This window comes from Haliotis rubra, unplaced genomic scaffold (assembly GCF_003918875.1).
Source record: "Haliotis rubra isolate DU_JTF1 unplaced genomic scaffold, ASM391887v1 Scf15, whole genome shotgun sequence".
NCBI classification, from domain to species: domain Eukaryota; kingdom Metazoa; phylum Mollusca; class Gastropoda; order Lepetellida; family Haliotidae; genus Haliotis; species Haliotis rubra.
This window is the reverse complement of record NW_025765447.1, coordinates 3,100,482-3,118,934: the sequence shown is the minus strand read 5'-3', so window position 1 is coordinate 3,118,934 and position 18,453 is coordinate 3,100,482. Positions and strand designations below refer to the sequence as shown.

Sequence of the window (18,453 nt, the reverse complement as noted above, 5' to 3'; positions counted from 1 at the left end):
ATAGCACCCATCTACTTTCGTAGACATGTCTGTGGTAGTAAACAGTGGGAGCAAAATATCGAATAAAGGTGGCTGTGATTAGTTTAGGGTAATCGGAGCCTGGTTGTTTGTAGGCTTGATCATTGGAGACGTTCTGGCATGGGGCAGTTTCTTCAAGGCTGGTTGGGCCTAAGGATGGACAAGACGGTGAACTGAGGCCTTTTAGACCTGATATGGATCTTATCTTTTTGGAAACTGGATTAGACATCTGTTTGCAGACACCATATTCCATTACTACTTTGGTAGTGATTCATACAGACCCTGAAACAAATATACCCAATGCAGCCCATGCAAGTCTACAATGCGTGGCAAGTCTACATTACCAGTTTCAGGAATTGTATTTTATTTTAATTTAAAAAATCGCTCAGTCTACCACTCTGGATTCATCATGTTAAAAACAGCGACAGACCTGCTTTAAGGACATTTGATTGTGTTAACTTATGGGATATTCATGTCCCCACAAGGGAGACAAAAGGTTCAAACTAATGCACTTATCATCTCATTGTTTTGAAATTTTCATTTTATTTCCCACAAACATATCCAGACAGCAAAATGACATGATCTGATTTTGAATGTAATGGCATGGAACATTAAATCAAGCCACTTTCAGTATCACGTGCTACCTTTGCTCAGATATAATTTTAAATCTGACTCACCCTTGTGGCATCAGTAGCAATGCCATTGGTCTCGGTTTTCCATCCTTCACTTTTGGGTACCAAAATCATCCATCAAATCATTAAATACCCTTCCAGTCATGCCTACTCTTAAAATCACTCAGTCTAAGTAAACTTAGGCTCAGTATTATTCGTTACATTGCTATACTGAGTCTAACAAACCCTAGTAGTAGGTCGCGTCAGCTAACCTTTTGGACTAACGAATCAGAACACAGCTTACCAAATCGCGAAAGTTAACATTCGCAAATACTGTTTGAACCTTTACCCAAAATACTCGAACGATTCCGAATGCTATTTTCCGCACAATCGCTTCCGAGTAATACACAAGGAGGACGCAATGAGTAAACAGTCGCTGAAAATATTGTATTTCATCACTATTCCAGGATGTCATCTTTCGGAAATATAAGCTAATAGTAACCATGTCATTAGAAACCCCTAAGTGTATATACTGCAGGTCAAATATCTGTGCTTTATGCGGATTTTCGTTTGTTGATAGTTCAGTGTCAGTGACCAAGGAAGAGAAAATCCAAAAAACCGCTTTGTAAGTCCCGCCGAACCCTAACAAGTAGCCGTTGTTTGATTGGTTAAATCCATTCAGCTGTCTCACGTTTGATTGGACAGTCATAGGTTGCTCAAAGGTTAGCTGACGCAACCTTCTACTAGGGTTTGTTTGACTCAGTATAGCAGTGTAACGAATTATACTGAGGCTAAGTTTACTTAGACTGGAAATCACTATAAGACATCTGCTGCCAAATTCAGTTCATGTCATACTGATTCATTCTTTACCATGACATTGTGTGTAGATTACTGGATGAGAGTGGCACAGCAACCACATGCAAATGTCCATCTACTGATGTCAGATAAAAAGAAACCAAGGTGACTTGGAGGTTTCATTTTCATAACCTTTCAGGTGAGGCGGACATAAAACTTCTGATTCATGTGCTGGGATTTGAACCATGGACCTTCTGATCTGAAGATGGACACCTTGTCCACATGGCCAATGAGGTAGCTGACGAGGTAAGGATGTCATCTATGGGATGACTCCACACCCTGCTACATAGGCATGAGAAGATAAATGAATTACCAGAAATCCATATTACCAACTGGATCATTGACAGTGTTGAACAGTTGGTTAGCTTGATTGAATCTCACGAAACATGTAACTTCCCTAAGGTGCATGAACTCTGACAGAGACATTTGTCGTTACTTTATTCTAAAGATGCTCCTTAATTTCTAGCTCTGCTATTAATATAATTGCCTACCTTTAGAATATAGCACCATAAACTTTACAAATTCTGTCATAATACCTTTTGATGTAATTTGTGACCCCAAACAATGCTCTGTGATGTCAAACTTTTGCTAGGTTACTGAGTGTGCTTAAGTTCCTGTCAGTGTTCATCTCTTATGCATTGTCACTGAATAAGCCCAGCGCGCTGTTGGGAGTTTGTGTGTTAAACATAGCCATTTTTCGGTCACGAATTTACCACGAATTTTGTGAAAGAATGTTATTCATGCATACCATCATTTCAATGTTGACACTTGATGTATACGGCCATTTTCAGTTCGCGCCATATCGGCTCATTCCACACCACTCGTTATCTTGTAGATTACGGAATGGGACTGGTGTGCCAGATAGCACTGCGATCATTCATAAATATTCCGTAGATTAAAATCATGCGATGCTATTGTAATTGTTTAAGATAATTAAGATAAATTTACACATGGTTTAACAGTGTGGACGTAGCTCAGTTGGTTAGCTGTCGGCTAACAATCCAAAAGTCGTGAGTTCACATCTGATGAATTCTCACAAAACATGTTGTCTGTCTCAGTGGCACGTGACCAACAGCAGAGAACGTCCTCACCAGAAGGTGTGGTGCTGTATTCTAAAAGTGATCCTTAGCACAACATAAACATCAAGCCTTCTTCATTATGACTGATCACTGCACTAAGAAAAGATTTTTTTTGGTGATGATTCTATACTTTGTTTGAAAATTATTATCATATGAGATATCTTACCCACAGATTTTATTTCTTGACCTGTGTCACAATCTTTCTTTCGTTTTGTTTCTTTTTCTCTTCCCTGTCCCTGATCATCATTGTTTGGAGACGCCATGGTCGGAATAGACGACCTGCACACCGAGTCAGTGTGCTTTCGTTTTCTAAGTTGTTGCTCTATTTTTGAAGTTGAAGACAAATTATCTTCAAAATCAAATGAACAACTGTACCCGTAACAATATCAAAGATGACAAGTCACGTTTCGTTGACAAAGATTGCACATGGAATGAGATTCCTGTCGCTGTCAAGAGAAGGTAACTCTGTTCTATCTACCCATCGGCAAATGAAAAAGCGCGTCATTTACAACGGAAGTGTGGATTGACCAATCAACATTGTACTTACAAACTTGATCATATTCATCATGGACGAAGGTGCGTGTTTTTCGGAATCAAATCTACATATAACGGTGTCATTCAGACTGTTCCATTGGCAAATTAATCGTGTAATTGACAATGACTACGTCTATGTCTCTCTAAGTGGAAATACACGATAGATATTGATCTGCCACAGATTATGCAGTGATGTCCATGTCCAACTTTGAAATCTTGGCAACTCGGCTTCAGTGCTTAGAACATTAACTTTGGATTAGATGTGATTACATCCCCTCCCAATAACACCAATGCACTTAACTCTGCAGTTTACGTTTCATACATGGATAAATAGCTTAGTTTTAAGTATCTGTCGACAATAAACATAAACGCAAGCCTAGGCTGTAGGCACATAATACCGCACATAATATCCACAATAGTAGTCTTTGGAATCGCTACATTTTCATATGTTGGTATGCTTTCAATGTTGAGGCCTGTCACTGCGTGTCTTAGCATTCCGTAACTTTCTTGAAAGCTCAAAGTTTATGCATTATAATTATGCATTTGATTTGACCAAGTATTTCAAACGAACTGCCTTTATCGAACTATTCATCAGGATATAACTGGGGTAATGACGAACCTTTTTACAGTTATACCATTTTTGTTATCCTATGATTACAGGACATACCTGATTATTGTAAACGGACACTTTGTTCTGGTCATATGAAATTAAGGTATTCAGTTTACCAATTTAGGGTGGTTGTGTATATGGTCTGAAGTGAACATGGTGAAGAGCAATGTCCCTTATCCTCCAGGTGAGGTGAGGTGAAATTGGGTTTAACGTCGTGCTTGAGAATATTTCGCTCATATGACGACGTGCATGCGTGTGTATGTGTATGTGCGGCTGCTTCTACTAGGTTTTATAGTGCTAGCTCACTGAGATACCATGCCGCAGTGAAGCATGAATACCCCACTCAGACACATTATACTGACTCCGAGCCGACCAGTCCTTGTTGTACCCATTAATGCTGAGCGCCAGGCAGGGACCAACATGTACCATATTTTAACGTCTTTTGGTATGACGCGGTCGGGGATCGAACCCGCGACCTTCTGCTCTCCGGGTAGACGCTCTAATCACTACACAACGGAGGCGGTCCTCTTATCCTCCAGGATCTTCTTGGCTAAAGGTTCATAAGCCTGGTTCAAACTAATGAGTATCCTCGATGTGTCATAAAGGACAAGCATGGCACATTTTTCTTAATGTCTAAAATCTGTATACAGAATTGATCACAAAGTTGTTTCAGAATTCTATGATGATTGGTACAAATCAAGATTTGGTCTTATAATGACGATTCTTGGTTTGTTATTAATGTTAATCCCAAATGGTATATATCTTGGGTCTTTATTTAGCTTACATGTCAATTACAGGTTCAGGATGAGTAAAAGTATCCTCAGGGCTCCAGATAATTTTTCAACATCAGGAGTACGTACTCCTTATTTTTTCAATATAGGAGTACTGGAAAAACTTAAGAGTACATTTAGAGTACTGAATGGAAATTAGTAATCAGTATTCTTGTGTTTCGTTTGTTATGTGCACCACAACATTGCTACTCTTGTGTAAACAGGTCAGTAAACAATAAAACAATACTTTTTCATATAAATACGTCTGTAAATGATTCGTACACCATTGCTGTGGTGCATATCTGCTACGTTTTCAAAATTATTTCCTACCGTATCGTGCATATTTTTTATCCGTACATACGTCGATACGGCCCTTATCTGGAGCCCTGTATCCTGATAAGTAACTATATACAAGTCATATGTATTCTTTATGAGTTTTGTATCAATATGTCCTGTTGATACCATATTCTTATAGTGGCACAGATGCTTTTTGATCCATTGAAAAGTTGTTGAATTATCATACTCCTCAGCAATGTGTGAGCCTCATTGTTGGTGTCTCAAGCTGTCACATGTTGAAAATGTGCTTCAAGTTATCTCCCTTCATCCAGTGGGCAGTTGTTGGAGTAACTTGATTCAATAAAACATATGCTGCTTGAATTCAAAATATTTGTTCCAGTATCAGATATATTGGTGCATTTAATACCTCAGATATTAGGTTTTTTAATTTGTTTTTTATATTATTTTTATATCACTTTTAATTACTCAATTGCATTTCATGTAGGGTTATTTTTTTCCAGCTTTGCAAGTCTTAATCAGATGACATTTTCTTGGTGATGTATTTCATCATTTCATTGTAGTTTGAACTGTTCAACTGTTCCAATGCTTTTTTTCAAGGTTTAATCCTCCCTTTCTTTACTTTCCACTTTTAGTAAATGTGATAGATAAGTCAGAATAGTCTGCAACTTTCTGGTAATGTGCTTGTAGTCAGGTAAACTGGTAATCAGGACAAATCATTATCACCAGATTCATTGACATACTAGTATAAAATGGTGGTCATGTTTCAGTGTGAATTTATTTTCTTATCAACTTATTCTCTAAAGGTTAAATTTTCTTATCGCTTGTTTAACTTATCTATCTTCCAACTTTTGAAAGCGTTTCTTTTTTAACTTCAGCATATGTTTGTCTCAATTTCTTTTTTTATTTTAATTAACTGCATCTTAACTAATACTATACTTGATAGTCATCATATTGTCGGTTATCAATTTATGTTTTAAAAAAGCAACTATGCTCATGGTCATATAGAAGAACTGGAGATGGGGTTAATGCATTTGGTTGCCCACCCACAGACCTGGGTTTGATTCCCTATGTTGGTACAATGTGTGAAGCCAAGTTTTGATGTCCTGCGTCATGATATTGCTGAGATATTGCTAAACTCAGCATAATACCTAACTCACCGATGCACTTATACACTCCCTCATTTGTGCATGCACTCACTTCACTTGATGCCGCACCATCAAAGTGCAGAATAGTTTCTGAGATCTGATGCTTGTTCATTTTGTGAGAAATGACTGGCCTCTCTCAGACTTATCTCCTTAGAATCAGTTCCAATACAATATATATGTGCAAGTTAAGAGGTTGTGGCAGGTGAACTTTCTCATTGTTTTATCATAAGTTGGGCTTCTGAATCCTTGGTCCGAGTAAATCAAACATTCAAACAAGCATACCTCATTGCTGTATGTTGAAAACAAACCCAGCACCACCTCATGTTGGAGCACTGTGCACTTCTACTGGCTCAAGTAACTGAAAAACCTTATACTCTATGGTCATTAACAGGATATTCATCCGATATTGTATGTATAATGCAAATTTGACAGATAAGTAATGTATTAGTTTTTTTTGTCAGGTTGGCTATTATCATTATATTTTTATTTATTTTGACATTTTCTCAATTTTAAGAAATCTGTGTCTCCAAGTGTCTAGTTTAATGTATTTAAGTTTTAAACAATAAAATGATTACAGTTTGTATGATGTTTTTGAGGTGGTGGGAGGAACAAGTGGTTAATGTCTTTGCTGGTCTTGTCAAAGATTTGGGCTGTATTGTCCGCATGGGTAATTGTATGAATTCCATTTCTGGTGTCATGGGGGGCAGTGGGGTAGCCTAGTGGTTAAAGCATCCACTCATCATGCCAAAGACCCAGGATCAATTTCCCACATGGGTACAATATGTGAAGCCCATTTCTGGTGTCCCCGCCACGATATTGTTGGAATGTTGCTAAATGTTGCGTAAAACCAAACTCACTCGCTCTGGTGTCCTGGGCCATATTGCTGGACTATTGCTGGCTTGAAACCTGACTCAATTTCATGTTATCATGGTTGTAATGTATAAAATCATGACAGTCATCATCTTCATATGCATGTATCATTTTTGCAGTGTTCGTGTGAAATGTTCAAAATGTATCATATGTTATATTTTTGATTTCACTGTCTCAGTAAAATACAGATTCTAGTACTTTTGCTTCGTTGTGTCCCATCCAGGATTCAAACCCACACTCTCAGATTCAGGGACCTAAGCGCCAGCACACAAAGTTGGTGATAATACTGATATAACCCACTCAGCCACTGCCGCTTCCAAGAGAGTGAGGGGCGGTGGGGTAGCCTAGTGGTTAAATCATTGGCTTGTCGCGCCGAAGACCCGGGTTCGAATCCCCACATGGGTACAATGTGTGAAGCCCATTTCTGGTGTCCCCCGCCGTGGTGTTGCTGGAATATTGCTAAAAGCGGCGTAAAACCAAAACTCAGTCAGTCAGTCCAAGAGAGTGTGGGTTCGAATCCCGGCTGGGACAAAAGTACTAAAATCTGTACTTAACTGAGAACGTGTAATCCCGTAATATATGTTACATTTGACCGCTTTCCATAAATGGCATTGTGCATTCAAATGTTGCAACATGCCAATACTTATTAATTAAAAGGACATGGTTAGGAGTATTTACATTTCCATAGTTAGCATGATTTGCTTGAGTTTTTGTGACATTAATAATTATCTACTGTTACCAGATCTTGATTTGGAAGCAGAGAGTGGCCTACGACGTAAGACGACTGGTAAAGGTCGAGGTCGTGGAAGGGGTAGGGGTCGTGGCCGAGGTAGAGGTCGTAAAGGAGCCCAGGCACGTGAACCAGACCCAGAACCTGAAGTTGAAGGGTCACCACCCCCACCCCCTCCCCCTCCAGCTGCCATGCAGGGTAGGTGTAACGTTCAACATAAACGAGACCTGTCTGATCATACTACTGCTGCAGGAAATAGGGTGGTTACCTCAGCAGGTTCAAGATTCAGAAAATTCTCACTTTTGCACAAAAACAATGATTTTTTCTGCCGTCAGCATCCTGGATAATTCTTTGTATCCCATCAACCTGTGATGTAATTATGCTGAAAGTAACTGACAAGCAAACGTCTATTCTTATTTTACTTGTCTGTTCTAAATTATTTGCTGATTTTTATTGATCGTGTGGATTGTAAATTTACCCATGAACTGCAGGAAATAATATAAGGATGTTAGACATCCTTAGACTATGGTATCAACCCTGTTTCAGGGGTGGAAATAACTTTAAAATTGCTAGTGTACTCCGGTACAGTGGCACATGTAAAATTACTTGACCTGATAATTTTTCCTCTATACCGGCCGTTTTCTTGTTGATTTTTTAAATAAACAACATAATTAATATTGGAAAGTCAACTGGACACCGGTACAGTGTGATATACAAATTTGCTTGCCCAACAGAAAAAACACTGAACTCGGGCGTCGGGCAATGGGTTATTTCCACCCCCTGTTTGTAAAACAGAGACATATCCATAAGCATGTCCATCTATCTGTCCGCCTGAATAGTGTTAAGTGACTAAAATGTTCATACAATACAAAGTTGGTTGCCATAGTTTCTCGACATGATGTGTGTATTGTGACCATTTCAGAGGAAGAATTGGTCACCCCAGATCTTGTCATCTTCAAGTCGGCCTACGCTGTTGAGCCAATGCACCAGAGTCAGAGGCTGCGCTGGGATCACAAGGTCAGCTGATTGTTTCGATTGGTTACTGGTCGGCCACTAGTCAACGTGGTCAAGACACTGAATTCACCAAAGTGTTAAATATCTATCACCTGCATCATTTCTGGGTATCGTCCCATGATTATCTCATTTAATTCAGATCATACTGCTGGCTGCTACTTGACTAAGTTCTTTAGGGTGGTTGGGTTACCTAGTGGTTAAAGCGTCCTCTTGTCACGCCGAAGACCCGGGTTAAATTCCCCACATGGGTACAATGTGTGAAGCCCATTTCTGGTGTCCCCTTCTGTAATATGGCTTGAATATTGCTAAAAGCGGTGTAAAAACTCACTCACTCACTCATTTGTCTCACTGACAAAGTTCTTAGGACATCAAATGACCTATGAGTTGCTTTGAGTTTGGGATTTCTGTTTGTCAGTCATTTTACGAAATCAATTATAAAGCTGATACAGTAAATGCAGGGAATAAGAATTAAATATTTTAGTAGACAGTCACGTTGATTGTAGACACCATGAGTTCTGGAAAACCCTCGAATGTACTTCTAACGACAGTTCACATGATCAGTTCCAGAAAAGATTGTTCACATTGTGTGAATTAACTGTCTGTGTGATCTCAGATCAGATGCCCATTCAGCCAATCAGCATGAAAGAAATGGTGTAAACTTTAAAGCATGACTTTATGCCACCTTGTTTCAGGTGAAGCTGATTGGTGAGAAGGTGGTGGATCCCCTGATACACTGCTGTGAGAAGTGTACCCTGCCTATACTCATCTATGGGAGAATGGTAAGTGGAGACATGTCCGCCAGCTGATGACGAGGGCTGTGTGATGCAGTTGACGTAAGGGGCCGATTATCCATGCAGTTCCTTCAGGATCCTCGGTACAATGTGTGAAGCTCATGTCTGGTCCCCTGCTGGAATATTGCTAAAAGCAACGTAAAACTCACCATAGGCGGATCCAGAGGGGGGGTGGGATGTGTGGTGTGGTGTGTGTGTGCAGGGGTGCGCACCCTCCCTTTTGTCCTGAAAGTTTATATTTTTCCTTATCCTGACACATGCTTATTGCTTGTCTCCCTTTCCGTCTGAATGCTAGTGGAACACTTGAATCCCCTTTTGAAGCTCCCTTCAAAAAAGTGGACGTAAAATCACTCACCAGGAGTCATCTCCCTTCCCCAGGTTTTGGTGGGAAAGCGGCGCCACCTGTCGCCATGCTCCTCACTCTCTCCTGATTCACCCGAGTGGGCGGTTGTTGTGAGAGCACCTGGTCCCCTATACGGCATTATATCCTTTTATTAGTTTTTATTCAGAAAATTACATTAAATGACCATTGAAACTCTCATGAAAAAGAAGTGTGCACTCCACTTTCTTAAGAGTGTTCCAAACCCCTTCTTCTTCCCCCCCCCTCTCAAAAAGCTTTATCTGCCCCCTGCCCTCTCACTCTTTCAGGATCCAGTATTTGCTGCTTCAGAAGCATCAGATTTTTTGTACATTATTATCTGCAACAGATTATAACTAAACATGGTGCTAACATTCGATCAGTAGATATTTTGGATCATCATGATTTGTTTTGTATAATATAAGAATTTGTGACACTTTCTTTTGTATATGTTCCAGATTCCCTGTAAGCATGTGTTCTGTTTCGACTGTGCTAGGAAGACAGAGAAGAAATGTCCTAGGTATGATGTTCCACCACATGTCTATTTAAGAGAAAAATGAAACATGTTAATGCAATATTTATTGAATGTATATGATGCTCTCATTATCAACCTCTAGATTTGATTCTGTAAAGGCGACTGTAATTTCAATCGAATATTGCTGACTGATGTCAAATATCAAATGAACCAGTATTTTGATGTTTTATGCCTTCTCGTATCCTGCAGATGTGAAGATCCTGTCCAGAGAATTGAGCAGTCTGCCCTTGGCACAGTTTTCATCTGTACATATGGAGGTGCCAAACATAGCAGTGGTGGTTGTAGACGGACATACCTGTCCCAGAGGGACCTACAGGCTCATGCCAACCACCGCCATCTCAGTACCGGTTCCCGGCCGGATCCCCCGCCACTGGCACCCTCGAAGCCTCCCCCTCCTCATCATCATTCCACGCAGGCTGAGGCGTTCAGCAGCAGCACCGTGAGCCACGCTCCTCCTCCACAAGATCTGAACCCTCCACCGAGACAGATGATAGAACAGTCCGTGTACAGACCTATCGAAGGTCCCCCTGTACCTCAGCCAATGCCAGCAATGGTGCAGACCCACCATGTATCCATGCCTCAGTTACACCCAGCTGTGACTGCTCCAGCCCTGTCACAGCCTCAACTCACTCCGGTGTCCACAATAGAGAGCTACCAGACCTCCTCAATACCGATGATGTCATCTACCGGCAGGACCAATCTCATCACTGTTCCCATACAGGATGAGTCGGAATACCGTCGACCAGAACATGCTCTCATGTATCAGACTCTGGCTGGGACGGGGATGCCTCCCCTCCCTGCCCACCTGGCTACGGGGGTTCCACCCCCCAGACAGCCATTCCCACCATCAACCATGGCTCCTCCTGCGTCCTTCGCTCCCATCAGTCACACAGGGCCTGTCCCCTACTCTACTGCCCCCATGGCACAGACATTGAGACCTCTTACTGTTCCGGGTTCCCACCCTCATGGAGGTCCACCCCCAGGGCCTATACCTCACCCCCATCCACAAGGCGTTAATCCAGGGGGGCCTCAGCCTCATCTCACTGGACCCCCGCCAAGGATGGGGCCCCCCCAGCAACAGAGACAGCAGGGGCAACCCCCACCCCGCTTCCCCAGCCCTCATGGACACTACGACGATGGGCATGGACCACCACCATTTAATCAGCCAGGTAGCCCCAGAATGCCATGGACTAGTCCCCCTCCACGAGTCCCCCCACCTCGCCCCACAGGTGGTCCCATGCACCCCCCTCCTCAGAGACCACAAGGTGACTCGTACAACCAGTACTACTGACACAGTGGAAGTGTTTGTTAGAATGATTGTTGTGTAAGAAAAACAGTGAGTGGTGAAATATTGGCTTATTTAGTGGAACAGAATGATTACTTACCATGTGAAACAGTATTACATATGTCTGAACCAATTTCTCATGAAGGTTGTGTATGAAACATGTAATTACTGCCATGTCTGTTTTTATGATTTGTGACTGAATTTCAAGATCATCAGGACTTGTTAACTATTTACATCTAAGCTTTACCATGGTATGATATTCAGTATAAGGTTATGCCATATTGGGTGCTCTGTTTATTGATTTGTTTATCTTGGTGTAGAATGCTCAACAGACCAGGGTTCCAATCCACAAAGCGTTCGTAACGTTTCGACCTATTGTGACTTTATACTTTATCATAGGCTTATTAATGGCATAGTGCTACACGCTTTGTGGATAGGGTCCCTGGTTTCATGGGCACTGATTTCTTTCAGCAAACATTAGGAGGTCATTTTTATCCTGCTTTAACTTAAAGACCAAATGAAATATTAGGTCATCTGTGTAGCCTTTTGTCACAAGAGTTGGTTCACAACAATGAAAAAAAAATCGTTCCAGAAGAAATAAATTGTATATGTTGTTTCTCTGCCTCATCAGCCTTTTAATTTATTATTCATGAATTAGTGCCAGTTGATTTATAATGCCTGATTAAACGAGAATATCATATTTAAGTCCTAGATGTAGACAGATATGATAAGGTATTGTTTGGTCTCGTTTGGATACCAAAACTGAAGGCAGCAGTTGTAGCATTTATCATTGAGTTGATTCTGGCTCTATCATATTAAGCTTGTATTTATGTTATATTGTGCAGGGCTTGATTTAGGACTGACTGACTGACTGAGTTTGGTTTTACGCCGCTGTTAGCAATATTCCAGCAACATCACGGCGGGGGACACCAGTAATGGGCTTCACACATTGTACCCATGTGGGGAATCGAACCCGGGTCTTTGGCGTGACGAGCCAACGCTTTAACCATAAGGCTACCCCACCGCCCCCTTGATTTAGGAAAATAAAACACTTGCACCCAGTGCAACCTGAGGCAATAACATTGTTGCACCAGACAAAAACAGGCTGCACCTGCTGATCAATGTCAAGTTATATATAATGCTTGAATTTTGGTATTGATGAATTGGAACATCATTATGCCATGGTTATTCTGGGTGTGATAAGATCATTTCATGACATGAAGAGTAACAGTCATTCGGTCACTGTCTGTGTCACCAGTGTCAATGCTCAAAGCCAGTTCCTCACTATTCTGTTTAGCTGTTTTAAATATACTCATGGAAACAAACAGGGGAACAGATGAAAGTACAAGTGTTCCTTTATTCTTTTCCAGGGTTCTTCACAAGGTATGTATTGCACTGTGGGTGAAATTCTGGGAATGGATAAAGGAACACTTGTACTTTCATGTGTTCCCATATTAGTTTCCATGAGTATATGAGGTTGCAATTGTAGGATTTCACCCGTGTAAGTACTTAAGCCAAGCCCTGTTATGAGCGAGTACGACAGTATAATGTCTCTTGTTATATCATATTTGACTCCAAAATACTTCTCTCCAAGGTGAGGGATGTGGTACTTATGAGACATTAAACATGATCAGAATGCATAATGTGTTTGGATATTTCCTTTTATTAAGTGATATATTTCGAACCTCTGTGTCGAGGAAGTCAAGTCATGGTTGTCTCCTACTGTAGGATTTCCTTGTTACGTTTTGATACAGGTGCTTGTAGAAAGAAATGTTTGAAATAGGTGTTAGACCCAAAATATTGAAGCAATAAGCAATAGTTTGTGCAGAGTTGTGTCCCTTAAGTATGCAGGAAACTGAAATATTGCAAAAAGTGGCAGAAAAATAACCTCACTCACTCAGATTACCTCAACTTGATTGAGGTATACTCTGATTTTGAGGCTCAGAAGTTTGAGAGAAAAAAAATATTTGCATGTTATTTAACTTGTCGAGATATTCATGTGGAATAAAAAATATGCAGAAAGAAAAGAAAATCATTACATATATAGGTATTGATTATATCTATAACTATTACAATTTATAACTCACGGAGAACCAAGATGTCTTCAAATGTCCGTACATTTGTAATGGGCAGCTATCATGGGAATAGGACCAATATTTTCTTCAATATGGTTAAATAGAAAAAAAAATTCAGAAAGAAAAGAAAAAGCTGGCAAAAGGAAAACAAATAACTGACACTTCATTAAAAGGATTAACTTTAGCACAAAACAAATACAGTAAGTTTTTTAAGTATGATTTTTGCAGCTGCTATAATTGTTGGTGTGTTGGTTTTCAGGCAAATTAGGAACATTGAATCAAGATTTTTACTTAATATTTGTTTGTTTTTTCATGGCATTGTATTGTGGCTGCAGAGAACATTCATTATAAAAGCAATGAAGCAAACGTGAAGTTGTATTTATTGTGACAAAGGAGATCTGTGTTCTAGGTTATTGACAGCATGTTTATACACACAGTGAAACTGGAGAGATGGTTATAGGATTCTGTACAGATGTCATTCCATGTGTAAATAATATTGCATGACTGTCGAGAAACTTTCAGTGTTACAGAAGAGTGAGAATGGTATTAAACTGACAGTTTTGTTTGAAATTGTGCGAGATTTATATGAATATTGATGATCTACAGCATTGTCCTCTACATGTATTCTCCCTGTTATGGAAGAGCAGGGATGATCTACAGCATAGTCCTCTACATGTATTCTCCCTGGGAAGAGCAGGGATGATCTACAGCATAGTCCTCTACATGTATTCTCCCTGGGAAGAGCAGGGATGATCTACAGCATAGTCCTCTACATGTATTCTCCCTGGGAAGAGCAGGGATGATCAACAGCATAGTCCTGTACATGTATTCTCCCTGGGAAGAGCAGGGATGATCTACAGCATAGTCCTGTACATGTATTCTCCCTGGGAAGAGCAGGGATGATCTACAGCATAGTCCTGTACATGTATTCTCCTGGGAAGAGCAGGGATGATCTACAGCATAGTCCTGTACATGTATTCTCCTGGGAAGAGCAGGGATGATCTACAGCATAGTCTTGTACATGTATTCTCCTGGGAAGAGCAGGGATGATCTACAGCATAGTCCTCTACATGTATTCTCCCTGGGAAGAGCAGGGATGATCTACAGCATAGTCTTGTACATGTATTCTCCTGGGAAGAAGAGCAGGGATGATCTACAGCATAGTCCTGTACATGTATTCTCCCTGGGAAGAGCAGGGATGATCTACAGCATAGTCCTCTACATGTATTCTCCTGGGAAGAGCAGGGATGATCTACAGCATAGTCCTGTACATGTATTCTCCTGGGAAGAGCAGGGATGATCTACAGCATAGTCCTCTACATGTATTCTCCTGGGAAGAGCAGGGATGATCTACAGCATAGTCCTCTACATGTATTCTCCCCTGGGAAGAGCAGGGATGATCTACAGCATAGTCCTCTACATGTATTCTCCCTGGGAAGAGCAGGGATGATCTACAGCATAGTCCTCTACATGTATTCTCCTGGGAAGAGCAGGGATGATCTACAGCATAGTCCTCTACATGTATTCTCCTGGAAGAGCAGGGATGATCTACAGCATAGTCCTCTACATGTATTCTCCCTGGAAGAGCAGGGATGATCTACAGCATAGTCCTCTACATGTATTCTCCTGGGAAGAGCAGGGATGATCTACAGCATAGTCCTCTACATGTATTCTCCTGGGAAGAGCAGGGATGATCTACAGCATAGTCCTCTACATGTATTCTCCCTGGGAAGAGCAGGGATGATCTACAGCATAGTCCTCTACATGTATTCTCCCTGGGAAGAGCAGGGATGATCTACAGCATAGTCTTGTACATGTATTCTCCCTGGGAAGAGCAGGGATGATCTACAGCATAGTCTTGTACATGTATTCTCCCTGGGAAGAGCAGGGATGATCTACAGCATAGTCCTCTACATGTATTCTCCTGGGAAGAGCAGGGATGATCTACAGCATAGTCTTGTACATGTATTCTCCCTGGGAAGAGCAGGGATGATCTACAGCATAGTCTTGTACATGTATTCTCCCTGGGAAGAGCAGGGATGATCTACAGCATAGTCCTGTACATGTATTCTCCCTGGGAAGAGCAGGGATGATCTACAACATAGTCTTGTACATGTATTCTCCCGGGGAAGAGCAGGGATGATCTACAGCATAGTCTTGTACATGTATTCTCCCTGGGAAGAGCAGGCATGATCTACAGCATAGTCCTCTACATGTATTCTCCTGGGAAGAGCAGGGATGACCTACAGCATAGTCTTGTACATGTATTCTCCTGGGAAGAGCAGGGATGATCTACAGCATAGTCTTGTACATGTATTCTCCTGGGAAGAGCAGGGATGATCTACAGCATAGTCCTCTACATGTATTCTCCTGGGAAGAGCAGGGATGATCTACAGCATAGTCCTCTACATGTATTCTCCTGGGAAGAGCAGGGATGATCTACAGCATAGTCTTGTACATGTATTCTCCTGGGAAGAGCAGGGATGATCTACAGCATAGTCTTGTACATGTATTCTCCCTGGGAAGAGCAGGGATGATCTACAGCATAGTCCTCTACATGTATTCTCCCTGGGAAGAGCAGGGATGATCTACAGCATAGTCCTCTACATGTATTCTCCCTGGGAAGAGCAGGGATGATCTACAGCATAGTCTTGTACATGTATTCTCCTGGGAAGAGCAGGGATGATCTACAGCATAGTCTTGTACATGTATTCTCCTGGGAAGAGCAGGGATGATCTACAGCATAGTCTTGTACATGTATTCTCCCTGGGAAGAGCAGGGATGATCTACAGCATAGTCCTCTACATGTATTCTCCCTGGGAAGAGCAGGGATGATCTACAGCATAGTCCTGTACATGTATTCTCCCTGGGAAGAGCAGGGATGATCTACAGCATAGTCCTCTACATGTATTCTCCCTGGGAAGAGCAGGGATGATCTACAGCATAGTCTTGTACATGTATTCTCCTGGGAAGAGCAGGGATGATCTACAGCATAGTCTTGTACATGTATTCTCCTGGGAAGAGCAGGGATGACCTACAGCATAGTCTTGTACATGTATTCTCCTGGGAAGAGCAGGGATGACCTACAGCATAGTCCTCTACATGTATTCTCCTGGGAAGAGCAGGGATGATCTACAGCATAGTCCTCTACATGTATTCTCCTGGGAAGAGCAGGGATGATCTACAGCATAGTCTTCTGTGTATTCTGTCTACATGTATTCTCCCTGGGAAGAGCAGGGATGATCTACAGCATAGTCCTCTACATGTATTCTCCTGGGAAGAGCAGGGATGATCTACAGCATAGTCTTGTACATGTATTCTCCTGGGAAGAGCAGGGATGATCTACAGCATAGTCTTGTACATGTATTCTCCCTGGGAAGAGCAGGGATGATCTACAGCATAGTCCTCTACATGTATTCTCCCTGGGAAGAGCAGGGATGATCTACAGCATAGTCTTGTACATGTATTCTCCCTGGGAAGAGCAGGGATGATCTACAGCATAGTCTTGTACATGTATTCTCCCTGGGAAGAGCAGGGATGATCTACAGCATAGTCCTCTACATGTATTCTCCCTGGGAAGAGCAGGGATGATCTACAACATAGTCTTGTACATGTATTCTCCCTGGGAAGAGCAGGGATGATCTACAGCATAGTCTTGTACATGTATTCTCCCTGGGAAGAGCAGGGATGATCTACAGCATAGTCCTCTACATGTATTCTCCCTGGGAAGAGCAGGGATGATCTACAGCATAGTCTTGTACATGTATTCTCCCTGGGAAGAGCAGGGATGATCTACAGCATAGTCTTGTACATGTATTCTCCCTGGGAAGAGCAGGGATGATCTACAGCATAGTCCTCTACATGTATTCTCCCTGGGAAGAGCAGGGATGATCTACAGCATAGTCTTGTACATGTATTCTCCTGGGAAGAGCAGGGATGATCTACAGCATAGTCCTCTACATGTATTCTCCTGGGAAGAGCAGGGATGATCTACAGCATAGTCTTCTACATGTATTCTCCTGGGAAGAGCAGGGATGATCTACAGCATAGTCTTGTACATGTATTCTCCTGGGAAGAGCAGGGATGATCTACAGCATAGTCTTGTACATGTATTCTCCCGGGGAAGAGCAGGGATGATCTACAGCATAGTCTTGTACATGTATTCTCCTGGGAAGAGCAGGGAGGATCTACAGCATAGTCCTCTACATGTATTCTCCTGGGAAGAGCAGGGATGATCTACAGCATAGTCTTGTACATGTATTCTCCTGGGAAGAGCAAGGATGACCTACAGCATAGTCCTCTACATGTATTCTCCTGGGAAGAGCAGGGATGATCTACAGCATAGTCTTGTACATGTATTCTCCTGGGAAGAGCAGGGATGATCTACAGCATAGTCGTACATGTATTCTCCTGGGAAGAGCAGGGATGATCTACAGCATAGTCTTGTACATGTATTCTCCTGGGAAGAGCAGGGATGATCTACAGCATAGTCCTCTACATGTATTCTCCTGGGAAGAGCAGGGATGATCTACAGCATAGTCCTCTACATGTATTCTCCTGGGAAGAGCAGGGATGATCTACAGCATAGTCCTCTACATGTATTCTCCCTGGGAAGAGCAGGGATGATCTACAGCATAGTCTTGTACATGTATTCTCCTGGGAAGAGCAGGGATGATCTACAGCATAGTCTTGTACATGTATTCTCCTGGGAAGAGCAGGGATGATCTACAGCATAGTCTTGTACATGTATTCTCCTGGGAAGAGCAGGGATGATCTACAGCATAGTCCTCTACATGTATTCTCCTGGGAAGAGCAGGGATGATCTACAGCATAGTCCTCTACATGTATTCTCCTGGGAAGAGCAGGGATGATCTAC

General features: G+C 41.8%; 2 protein-coding genes across 3 annotated transcripts in view; one reads left to right on the top strand and one right to left on the bottom strand.

Moving 5' to 3' along the window:
- LOC124270115 (ubiquitin carboxyl-terminal hydrolase 19-like) overlaps positions 1-2,826 on the bottom strand; it is a 40,641-nt gene extending 37,815 nt beyond the window's left edge. Inside the window, 1 exon segment of the mRNA XM_046705133.1 lies at positions 2,730-2,826. Coding sequence (XP_046561089.1) covers positions 2,730-2,826 — 97 coding nt within the window.
- Positions 2,827-3,107: 281 nt separating this feature from the next.
- Positions 3,108-12,118, top strand: LOC124270196 (E3 ubiquitin-protein ligase Hakai-like). 2 transcript variants are annotated; one of them, XM_046705231.1, is made up of 6 exons: positions 3,108-3,139; positions 7,532-7,717; positions 8,442-8,536; positions 9,226-9,312; positions 10,141-10,202; positions 10,407-12,118. In XM_046705231.1, the coding sequence occupies exons 1-6, from the start codon at positions 3,130-3,132 to the stop codon at positions 11,506-11,508; spliced, it is 1,542 nt and encodes a 513-aa protein (XP_046561187.1). In that variant the 5' UTR covers positions 3,108-3,129; the 3' UTR covers positions 11,509-12,118. The 2 variants fall into 2 exon arrangements, with proteins under 2 accessions (XP_046561187.1, XP_046561188.1); XM_046705232.1 differs by lacking the exon at positions 3,108-3,139 and adding an exon at positions 5,255-5,307.
- Positions 12,119-18,453: the final 6,335 nt, after the last annotated feature.

Coding starts and splice junctions, on each gene's coding strand:
- LOC124270196 (XM_046705231.1), top strand. Junction 7,718..8,441: donor CCCTCCAGCTGCCATGCAGG/GTAGGTGTAACG, acceptor TGACCATTTCAG/AGGAAGAATTGGTCACCCCA. Junction 9,313..10,140: donor TACTCATCTATGGGAGAATG/GTAAGTGGAGAC, acceptor TATATGTTCCAG/ATTCCCTGTAAGCATGTGTT.